This window comes from Equus asinus, chromosome 1 (assembly GCF_041296235.1).
Source record: "Equus asinus isolate D_3611 breed Donkey chromosome 1, EquAss-T2T_v2, whole genome shotgun sequence".
Taxonomy (NCBI): domain Eukaryota; kingdom Metazoa; phylum Chordata; class Mammalia; order Perissodactyla; family Equidae; genus Equus; species Equus asinus.
In genome coordinates, this window is record NC_091790.1 from 111,820,519 (window position 1) to 111,832,581 (window position 12,063).

General features: G+C 42.0%; 1 protein-coding gene across 2 annotated transcripts in view; it reads left to right on the forward strand.

The window, feature by feature from the left end:
• RELN (reelin) overlaps positions 1-12,063 on the forward strand; it is a 466,017-nt gene that overhangs the window by 418,686 nt on the left and 35,268 nt on the right. For both annotated transcript variants that reach the window (XM_070505680.1, XM_014831901.3), the window contains exons 47-49: positions 5,678-5,818; positions 7,058-7,235; positions 8,907-9,100. In XM_070505680.1, coding sequence (XP_070361781.1) covers positions 5,678-5,818; positions 7,058-7,235; positions 8,907-9,100 — 513 coding nt within the window. The remainder of the gene's footprint in view (positions 1-5,677; positions 5,819-7,057; positions 7,236-8,906; positions 9,101-12,063) is intronic.

Consider the following 12,063-nt stretch of genomic DNA (forward strand, 5'->3'; position numbering starts at 1 on the left):
CTAAAAGTTACTGATAAGTCTTACTCACTACTTACTTAGTATTCAAATGTCCCTGTTTGTCTCATAAAATGTGTTACAGTTTTTTTCAAATTAGGATAGAAACAATACAACTGGTTGGCATGTCTCTTAATTCTCCTTGAACCTCGAGGTCCCCCCACCTACCTTTTCAGATGAGGACTACACGTAGGGAAGTGATTTGAGTTTCCCCTCAGACACGCAGTCGGTGGCTGAACCGGGATTATACAGAGTTCTCCACTTGTTCTCTGTCAAGGAAGAAAGAAAGGTCGTGTGGGGTGCCTCATTTAAACTCTCCCATTGCTAACTCCTAATGTGCTTTCCACCCTAGTTCCAGAGAGCTATCATGAAGGTTCTAGGTCACCTTATATGGGTACCTTACCTTTATCACATTTGTTTAGGGTCATAACCTATAGTACAAGCACTATCTTCTCTCATGCTGGTATTCAGACCTCAGTGTATTATAGGAAGTCTAGGAGAAAGGAAAACTAAATGACAGTATACATTCTTTAATGGGCTGGTTAATGCTTCCTAAAAATTCCAAAATGTTACAGTCATTTGGTGCCTCCAAATTCCCAGTGTTAATTATACTCACCAAGAGAATTTTCTACCAAAAGATTTGGGATGCCTACATTAAGTGCCCCCTGCTAGCTCCCAAATCTACGGTCTTGCAGCCTTTACCTGCCATCCAGGACAACCAGGGTTCTCAGTCACACATCAACTCCACAATGATGTGCTAAGTCAGGAGAGAGTGGGTTCTGGATCCAGTTCTAAAACTGAGAAGCTGTCGACGCCCCCCTCCTTGACTGGCAGTCCCCACCCCTGGGAAATGAGTCAGTTGTACAAAACAGTTTCTAAGAGGTATCCTCTGATTTCCACTCTGAAGTGTGATTTCCTCTTTTTGTTCATAGCTCAGCGTCTTCTTCATGAAGGTCTCCCCTCCTTCATGCCCCTTATCAGACGGCCCACCCCTTTAGAGCCCTTCACCACAAGTGATTCATTCATGCTCCTGGTACCAAAGTTCATGCCCCTCTTTAGAGCCCACTTTTTCTCCAGCTCTTATCTCTGTAGGTCGTGGGCTGTGACCCTTGTTCAGGTGAGCGGACCTGTGCTCCTTCCCAGGTATACGCCTATGAGTGGAACTGCTGGTAACTCATATGTTCAACATTTTGAGAAACTGATAGCCTGTTTTCCACAGCAGCTGCACCATTTTACATTTCCACCAGCAGCGTGTGAGAGTTCAGATTTCTCCACATCCTTGTCAACACTTGTTCTTGCCGTCCTTTTTTTCACAGCCATCCTAGAGGGTATGAAGTTGTATCTTATTGTGGTTTTGATTTGCATTTCTCTAATGATTAAGGATGTTAAGCATCTTTTCATGTACTTGTCAGCCATTTATACATCTTCTTTGGCATATTCTCCACTTTTGTCCAACACAAAGAAATAGGCTAATGGAGGAAATTTTATGCCCAATGTAAAGGCAGGGTCTTGGCTAGCAAGGCAAATATAGGACGCATTTTGAGACGGGACAGACATCACAGATCTTCTAACTCAAACACGGAGGGTCAAGGGCTTCAGCTGTGATACTGAGTTTCAGAAGTCAAGATAAATAGACTTGTGTGTACGCATAGCGGCAGTACACACAGCCTTCCACAGCTCAGCAGCTGTTCGTATTTACAAGTAATGGTAGGGACAGGATTATTTTGTACAGGTTGATAGAGAGTTTTCGAGGGTTGACTTATTGAGAATATGGAGTAATAATGAACCAAGAGATCCTGGTCTCGTCTCAGTTTTGTGAGTGAATCCGTGTGACTGAGGGCACAGGGCCTCTGCTTCTTTGTTGGTAGAGTGAGAGGGTTGGCTCTGTTTTCTAGTCCTAAAGATCCTAAATGTTTTATATATCTCTTTGAGAGTAAAGGAAACACCAGGGAAGAATGAAAAGGTTTTTAAAAATTCTGTATGGTTCCTATCAGAGGGCTTCTTCTCCCGTTGATGATGATGACAACGAGGACTTCATAGGTCGACAGAGTCATCCTGAAGAAAAGAACAAATATAAAGACTCTAAAATGTGTATTGAAACCTATCCAAAGACGTGGAGGCGGTGCGGGGAAAGGTTCCTGGGGAGAGCAGTGATGAAACCATACTATTGACAGTAACGTTTTTTAACTGCTTCGCACTGGATATTTAATTATTAAACACAATTATGGAGCACTTACTGTGTGCTGTAGATGGAGAGGAAATGATATAAATTCAGAAAAGAAGCAAGGGGAGACATTTCAAGGATATGGAAAGAGGAGAAATCGGCTCTGGGGCCATTTTCCCCCCAAGTCCAGGAAGCAGCAGCTGGTGGTGGCCATCATAATAAGGATGCTTCGGGATAAATGATGACACCTGCCGAGAGGCTGCACCAAGACACTCTCAGGTCTCGGTAAACACGAACTAATTAATTTTCACAACGCCCTGGTGAGGGGGGAAGTAGCATTTTCCTAGTTTTACAGATGGGAAGTGTCAGCCCATAAACATAAGTGATTTGGCCCCTTTACGTAGTGAAGCTGTGACAGGCCTGGGAATAAGAAGTCCCAGAAATTCAAATTCCAGGCCTTCACTTTTAACTTACATTTTCAATTCATCCCCTTAGTGAAAGTGCTTCCTTTTCTTGTAAAATAATTTTGGATCATGCATGTACCCCTGTCTCGTGGGTACATAATTACTAAGCGTAGTTATTCCCAAGAATGTAAAACCATCACATTTGAGACAGAGCCTTAGGATTCATCTAATTTAACCCCCTCGTTATACATGTTAAGTTCCTCACCTCGGACATAGAACTTACTGGTACCGGAATACAGGTTAGAGCCCTTATTCATCTTTACTCTTATTGCCCAACTCGTACATTCTATGCGTGGTCTCCCCCTGTTTCCTTTCCTGTGGAATGTCACAGAGTTATACAGCTGAAAATGTCGTGATTAGAAGTCCCTGTAAAAGCTGTCAGCCCCAACACTGCCTCTGGCCCTTAAACCCTCTGTACCGTCTGTTAAGTGGCTGCCTGGACTGTGCTTAAACACAACCAGGAATCAGAAAACCACCATTGCTGGCAGCCCACGCCACAGCCTACCTGCTAGGAAGCTCTCTTCCGCCTTTAACAGCAGTCAGATCACTGCCCCCTCCACAGCTGACCCCGGTCCCTGCCCACCCAACCTACAAGGCGTCTCTTATTTGACTCTCCATGGCCATCTTCATTGCTCTCAACTTAAGGTCCTTCCAGTAAATGCTTATGAAGCCCCTCTTTAGGTGTCACCAACAATAAAATGATAAATAAAGAGAAGAATCCAACAGAGGAAGCTATGCATAAATAGGCACTTTGAATAAAAGGTGATAAGGGCTTTGATGGAGCATGTATAAAATATTAGGGAACATGGAAATTTTATTACTTGCCTACTATCTAGAAGCACTGAAGATACAAAACAGTATTCCCTGAAGGGATGCAGAGAGAATTCCCTGCCCTTCAGAAGCTTATAGTCTAAAAGAAGGGCAGAATAAGTATATAAGCATTGACTTGTTATTAGAAGCCAAGTAATGATGTGCTGTGGAAATATGATATCCCATTCTGTTATGTATAACACATTGCTGCGTGTAAACAGGCATAGCTATTAATAAACTTAGTCGTTAAAAATTCAGTGATCAGGGGCCAGCCGGGTGGCGTAGCGGTTAAGTGCATACATTCTGCTTCTCAGCGGCTGGGATTCGCCAGTTCGGATCCTGGGTGCGGACATGGCACCATTTGGCAAAGGCCATGCTGTGGCAGGCGTCCCACATATAAAATAGACGAAGATGGGCATGGATGTTAGCTCAGGGCCAGTCTTCCTCAGTAAAAAGAGAAGGATTGGCTGTAGTTAGTTCAGGGCTAATCTTCCTAAAAAAAAAATTTCACTGATCAGCAGGGCCACTGAGTTGCACAACCCTGGGGAGCCATCTTCATGTTGCTTTAGTAAGAATCGTGGTCCCTGGATACCACTGCCTAGAGAGCACCTACTACGTGCCAGGCACCATACGCTGAGTGTGTAATGTTGAACAAAAAGAATTAACCCTGCTCCCTTGTAACTTACTCTCCTGAGGAGGAGACAGACATTTAAGAAATACATCTGCAAATGAATATATGACTACAATTCCGGTAAATGCTATAAAAGGAAAGGAACAGTTTCTGTGGAAGAAATGTAATTTTTAAAGGGATCCGAAAGAAGATTTTTTGGTGAGGCCCTGACATTTCCTCTGAGACCTGAAGGACACACAGGGGTTAACCAGGCAGAGAGAGAAGACAAACCAGCAGGCAGAAGGCGGGGAAGAGTTCTGTGAGCTTGGAGAACCGAGAGGACGAGCAGAGCTGCAGAAGTGAGCCAGGATGAGGCGCTCGAGCTGGGGGCCCGGCACAGGCAGAGCCTCATGCGCCAAGGGAGACTCTGAGGCTGAAGTAGGAAGCAATAGGAAGTGACCCGAGGGTGTTAGGTAGACCCTTCTCTGCTGGGAGGAATGGTGGGAGCTGGGAAGCAAGCAGGGTCGTGAAGAAATCAGCTAGTGCATAGATGCTCGTAAACAGACATCAAACTTCACTATTTTCAGAGCAAAGATTTTAATTCTAGTCTCTTTCTTTTCTGTTTCCTAAACTTAACATAAACGTTTTCAATAAGAAAATCTCAAATCCTTGCTGTGGTTGGGTCTTTTGTCCTGCCTAAAACACGTATCTCTCAGTCAAGGGATTAACGGTGTCTTAATGACAAAAGTATATAAGTCCATAAAACAAAACTTGCTTTGGCTAATTATTTCCTCCGGAGGTCTTTGAATGTTCAAACTCACTTGAGCCTCAGGCTTTGTGTGGATTTTACTGCCATCTAGTGTCTCTGAAAATGTAAGTTTATTTGTGTTTCAGAACAAGACACTCCCTAAACCCGTGCAAATGAGCAAATATATTTCTGCTTCTGGAATGGGAGAATCTCTGTTTTGGTTTTATTTATATGCATTTAAGTCCATATAAAATAAGTCTGGTCTTATTTGTTACTGTCTCCCTTTTTTCTGTTCAGTTATCTAGAGTTTCACTGATCTCTTTGACTTACATACCTACTGTCTTCTTAGGGCTTTCATTCTGAGAATTCCTCATGAATGCTGTGTGAGGTGGCCCAGTATGCCCACTGCCCAAAATTGTTTAGCTTTAAGGAGCAAGTAGGAGTTGAAACCCAGCCCATCTCCTGCTTCTGGAGTCAAATGCAGAGGGGTTGTGCCTGCTCAAAGACATGCATCTTTTCCTAATTGGCACATAGAAGTTAGCAGTGGCCTCAACATCCCTCCACAATGATTTCCACACAAATTCAGGGCTCACTGTTGCCCTGAGGCTTCTGGGTTTAGGATTAGTCTTAGTTTCTGTTTCATTCTGTTTTTACAAGGCTCACAAAGATCACTGGCTCAAAATATATTCTCAAGCTATTGCAGTGTGGTTTGGTTTGGTTTGATTAAAGTTTTGCATAGAATACTACAGTGATGAACGCTCCTTTCAGAACGCCAGTGGGGATGTGTGTGCATTTGTGCTACACTCGTCCATGCACTTGTTCAAACGTACCAGGACACATTCTCTTTTCCACCACATCCTTCGTTATAATCCTGCTTTCCTTCAAAGGTCCCAAGCCACTCGTTTCCGTTGGCATCAACCAGCTCCTTTTGACAAGCAGCAGACATGGGCGATAGATAACGTCTATATTGGGGACGGCTGCATAGATATGTGCAGTGGCCATGGAAGGTGCATCCACGGAAACTGTGTGTAAGTAGACTTTTTTCTTCCTTCTGTAGGAAGTTTCTGACCCACATTCCAGCCAGCAGATTTTCCTGAGACTGATTTTGAATCACTCCCAAGCTACCTTGGGTTATACGTTTTTCTGAAATCTGATATTGAGCCAACTGTGGAGTTGATGGATAGTGTATCCTCATTCTTGCTTAGAGATTAGGAACTGAACAATAGCTGTTTTGTCAGGAGAAGGCTGAATTATAATTGACTCTATTTTATTTCCTTCTCTGTTTCTGGGATACACCTGTGCCTTGAAAAAGACATTCAATGAGGTTCAAGAGTTCAGTAAGTTGTGACCGAAAATAATACATCATAAATTTGCTCACTTAGGTCTGAATATATGTGATGATATGCGTTACTTGTGACTTAATCGGTATTCCTGTGTTGTTTGCATAAGAAAGTATATAAATGTCTGATGAATTTACAAGGCATATTTGATGGAGAGGTCTAGTATTTTACTCTTGGAGAACTTTAGCATTTTTTGAAGGATCTAAATAAAGTGTGTGTGTGTGTGTGTGTGTGTGTGTGTGTGTGTTGTGTAGAAGAGTGCTTTGCTTTCGAAGATTATGCTGTTTGCTGGGGCAGAATGAGTGAAGGCGCTCAGAGAGAATTCATAGCCCCTTCTCCACTAATATCTGCACACCTGGGAAGTCTTTCCTTGGATGAATGACTCTAGCCCATATCCAGATTGACCTCTGAGACCCCTGAGCCTCCGGGTCCTATATTCCTATTTCCTCCACACTGAATAGGGAAGTCAACTTTTTGGTCAAAGATGACAGATGCTATCCAAACTAGCTTCTGCTGTTTGGAACCTGGCCTCTTGGATTCCTAATTGGCCCCAAGTCTCTGTTGAAAAGACCAAAGTCATAAATCATTAGGACCTACCAGTTTAGTTTGGCAGCTGCAATTGTTTTTCAGCCATTGGAGTTGTGTCCCGTAGAGACGGGCTTTGGTAAATTCTTTGAAGTTGCTTCTTTCTCTCCTCCTGTTAGCCCAAGTCACTACTTTGGGAAAACCTAGAGGCAGTTAATTCACAGCTTATTTCTAACCTAGAGCACTATTAAGGAGAACAGGTGCATTCTGGCAAACTCTGTGAAGATAAGTAACCTTTCATCGTCCTGGACTAGCAAAAAGAGTCGGCTTGACTAATTTGAGAACACACTTGTGGGGGCTCTGTTTGATGTTGACTTTTCCTTTCCCTTTCTCCGCACCCAGCTGTGATGAGCAGTGGGGTGGCCTGTACTGTGATGAGCCTGAGGCCTCTCTTCCACCCCAACTCAAAGACAACTTCAATCGGGCTCCATCCAGCCAGAACTGGCTGACTGTGAACGGAGGGAAATTAAGTACCGTGTGTGGAGCCGTGGCTTCGGGAATGGCTCTCCATTTCAGCGGGGTGAGTGTTTGGCTGCTGGTTATTCCTTTCTGCATCCTCTGAGTTCCTCCCAGAAAAGTTGAGTCTCTTTGGAAGTTTAATTGGCAAATCAAAATGCAGAGTTAGACACTCGAAATGTTCAACCCTGATGTGAGCTTGCAACTTTATATGAATCAGAAAATACTAATTATTTCCGACAGTTTCCCTTCACAAATCAGTTGAGACAATTTAATTATGCAGAATAGTGTCTGCACAAGGCATATTTAAGTAGACGTTAAAAAATGACACAAATGGGGGCCAGCCAGTGGCGTAGTGGTTAAGTTTGCATGCTCTGCTTCAGTGGCCCAGGGTTCACAGGTTTGATCCCAGGTGCGGACCTAGCACCGCTCAACGAATCATGCTGTGGCAACGTCCCACATAGAAAATAAAGGAAGATTGGCATGGATGTTAGCTCAGCAACAATCTTCCTCAAGCAAAAAGAGGAAGATTGGCAGCAAATGTTAGCTCAGGGCCAATCTTCCTCACCAAAGAAAAGGACTTAAATGAATTTCCATCCTGAGAGAGAGAGACCTTGAAAAATGGGTGGGTCTTCCATCTGGATGATGCTCTAATTGGAAACCCAAGGTTGCAACAGATTTGGGATTTAAGGAGCCAAAAATCTGGAAAATGAGCTTCAGTGTTTCCTGAATTTATTAACAACAATTAATCTTTTCTATAAATTATCCAAGAAAGAATAATTGTCAGTAATTATTAGACATTTGTATTTATAGCAGGTTATTTTGTGAATGACAGCAGCAATGTTAGAAATTTTTTTTGAGAAATTTTGTAATCATTCTATCTTGCTGCCAAAGATGACTTGTTTAAATATAGAATTTCTCCAATACCATAATTAAATACCCCTCAGAGGTCAGTTAATTTTAAAAATTACAAATTCACTGTCGGTTCTTTATTTCTCTACCATTTGTCCCAATGAAGTATATATATTTCTATTCAGTGTTTTAGCCCAAGAGTAACAAGAGAACATACAGCATATAGGATTTCTAGAATCATCAACAATGACTAAGAATGCAGAGTTCTCAATACTCTTTCTAGCTTGAGTGAAACTCTAGGAGACATAGTTTTCCTCATATGTTCAACTGAGAAATATCTACCTGTATACATTAATTAATATAGATGATGTTAAAATCAGTTAAAAGGTATAATAAAACGCATTACAACTATTATCTCTAATTATAAGTATATGAAATTTTTAGATGTAGTCATTTTTAAATTTCATGTTAAAAAGTGATCTCCATATGCTATTTTATTAATAACTGAAGCCTTTTAAAAAATCTAATAAGTGCCTGTGAATAACTGGAAATAGTTTAATAAAAATGCAGAACAGTTACTTTAATTCCAGCTCTCACATTTCTTAAAAGAAAATAGAAGAGAATCTCCTTGAACACATTGCCCTTTGTAAGGAAGTTCTAATACTGAAATTTCAAAGTTCAGCAAAAATTTACTGAGTACCTACTGTGTGCTAGAGGCCATGCTAGGAGCTAGTATCAGAGGAGAGATGATAAGAATATCAGTATTGCAATACCATGTGATTTGTATTACAAAAGAAATATGAAGAGGAGGAAGCCAGAGAAAACCTGAAACCTGCCGTTACGACTCATGGCTGTTTTGTTGCATTCTGCTTCTTTTCCTTAGGGTTGCAGTCGACTGTTGGTCACCGTGGATCTAAACCTCACTAATGCCGAGTTTATCCAATTTTACTTCATGTATGGATGTCTGATCACACCCAACAACCGGAACCAAGGTGTTCTTCTGGAATATTCTGTCAATGGAGGCATTACCTGGAACCTGCTAATGGAGATTTTCTATGACCAATACAGTAAACCTGGGTTTGTATTCTGTTTTATCTCTAATAACCAGTCTGTTGGGCAAAGATGCTTGGTAAGGCCTACCAGCAATCAATCACAGGGAGCGCAGAAAACCTAGACCTTACTTCATCCATAGGGATGCCTCTGAGACCGACATGAACATAAGGTTTCTGAGCTGGATGAACAGCTGGTTTGGGTTTTTATTTTAAGAACAACTAGTTTTCAAGTCCCAGCATAAGATAAGATCCTCTATCACAATGCCAGTAATGAATAGACCCAGTACAAAAACACGTATAAATTCATGAGTATATGGTAATTAATTTCAACAACATTTTGGGAAAATGGAAACAGGAAAACAGTGTGTATCTTTATTTGTTTATGTCGTGTTCACTCCATTTTAGAGAACTGAGGGCTAGAAAATAAACACAGTAAAATGTAAATATCCTTAAGAACCCTAGAGTCTATTTCTAAATTTCTCGTTAAGAAACTCTGAATAAACACAATGTATCCGTCATTTAAACAGGCCACGTTGAGGCAGCATCCCACATCCCACAACTAGAAGGACCTGCAACTAAGATATACAACTGTGTATGGGGGGGGTTGGGGAGAATAAGCAGAAAAAAAAAAAAAGATTGGCAGCAGTTGTTAGCCCAGGTGCCAATCTAAATAAAAATGATAGAGCATATTTGTTAAAGTAGGAGGAGGAGAAGAGGGAAGAAGAAGGTAAGAGGAGAGAGGAGAAAGCTGGAGGAGAGGGGAGGGGAGCAGAGCAGAGGGGAGGAATGAACACAATCCAATCAAGAAATGTAAAATAAATTGAATGCACCAAAACAAAAGAAGAAGAAACACAGATAGTCCTTCTGTGCATGGCACACCAGGTACAGGCTAAAAATCATGTAAAATAAAAATGATTAAAGAATCGTGTAAATAATCATTTAAATTCAACGTATCAGTTAGGAGTAGATTCAGCTGTGAATGACAGAAAACCCAAAATAACTTGAACACAAGGGGTTTTTTCCTCTTTTATGTGAATCAGATCCAGAAGAAAGTAGCTCGGGGCTGCTGCAGTGGCTCCATGAGCACCAGAGACCCAGGTTCTTTCTACCTTGTTCTTCTGCCATACTGAATGCGTGATGTCCATCTCATGGTCCAAAAGGGCAACTTCGGCTCCTCCCCATCCCAGCCAGCAGAAAGGAGGATGGGGCGAGAAGGGTGTGCCATCCGTCTTTAAGGACACTTCCCAACCATTGCCCCTACTTCTGTTTGCATTCCAGCAGCCAGAACCTAGTCACAGAGACACACCCACATGCAAGGGAGTCTGGGCACGTTGTCTTTATTCTGGGCGACTCTTCACCCCGCTAAAAAGATGGGCTTCTATTATGAAGGTGGAAGGGAGGATGGCAGTGGAGGAAATGCCAGCAGTCTCTGCCACAAGCAAAAGTTTTAAATCCTGTCCTTACACTAAACTTGGACGCCAGTAAAGGAATCCAAAAAGAAGCTAGGTGGTACACAGTGTCATGGTGCAAAAAATGTGCTCATCCATTAGTAGCAGATAACAGACACACCAAGTAAACTGCTTCCTTGGTCTTTCTGGAGGGAAGTTATGAAGACTCTCAAGTATGAGTTCCTGAACCCTGAAACAGCACAACGTACAGGGAGAAGGAAGTTGTTTCTTAGAATAAAAGCATAACCGTCTAATCTGCTTTAGTTCTCTGAGGGAGGAACAAGTTGACCAAGGTAGGAACAGTGGTCATAACTTATTTAAACTTTGAGCAGCCTTAGATAAATTTCCACTCCAAAGGTTTTTTTAAATGAGAGAGAGGAAAGGAAGAGAAAGGAAACTAATTTAGAAATAGGATAGGAAAATAAAGATAAAAGATCATTGCTCTGGGTAAAGAAGAATGATTGTGCGTCCCTCCAGGAACAGAAGGATTTCTGATGTTGTTTACTACATTTAAAAATCTTAGCTAAACATGCCAAGTCAATGGAGATAAATTATATAAAGATCTTACGAGGTGAGCATATAAAATGGGGGTGGGGAGGGGTGCAGATGAGGTTCAAAATTGAGATGCATGAGGAAAGTAACTTTGGAAAAGATTGTTTGTCTAAAGACTGGTGGTCTCCAAACTCCCATTAACTACACTGGTAGGGGTCTAGGATTCACCGTCTACACTTTCCTTCCCTAAGACCAAGATCCACTGAGCCGTCATGGCCCAAAGGGGCATGAAATGATGGACATAATCCAAAAAAGTATTTAAAATCCAAGTACTGGAAATCCAACTAAAAGCATCCTAGTTTTGAATGGATCTTGATTGGTCCCCATCTGGAATACTGCCTACTATTCTGGTCACTAGATCTCAAGGAAGACATAAAAGAGAGAGGAAGAAGCAAAAATAAGATCAACAGGGAGATGCTGTGTAAACAAAACTAAAATAACGAAACCTCCTCAGTGTGAAAGACGAGACCTAAAGGGGTCATCGTCGAAGCCCTCAGCTTAAGGGTTCTTCACAGGATGAACCTGGGCTTCTCGGCCCTGTCCTGGAGCACCAGCACCGAGAGGCAGCCCTTGAAAGGAAAGGGAGGTAGATGAACATGGATAAAAAGATGAGACTGCACAAAGGAGAGCAAACCTAAGGAAATTGTTTTCCCCAATAGACCTTATGAGTTGTGAATATAAGTTTGAAAGGATTGGATATATTCCTGGGGTTAAATGCCTAATTGTGATTCAGGGGTATTTTAGACCTTATTTCTAGCTGGTTAGGGTTCATGTTGGAGCATGGAGCCATGTTTTTTCACATCTGTCTTTGGTGACTGAGTTGGGGACAGCAAGCTGGCTTTGTTAGCCCTTGGTTCTCACTCAGTGTTTCTAAGTACAGTGTTTTCCATAAAGCATAAAGACAAAGTCAATGTCAAACCACCGGTAACTGATAAATCGGTTACATATAGCCTGGTACCCTCAGGCCAAGAGCCCAAACATCCTGCCA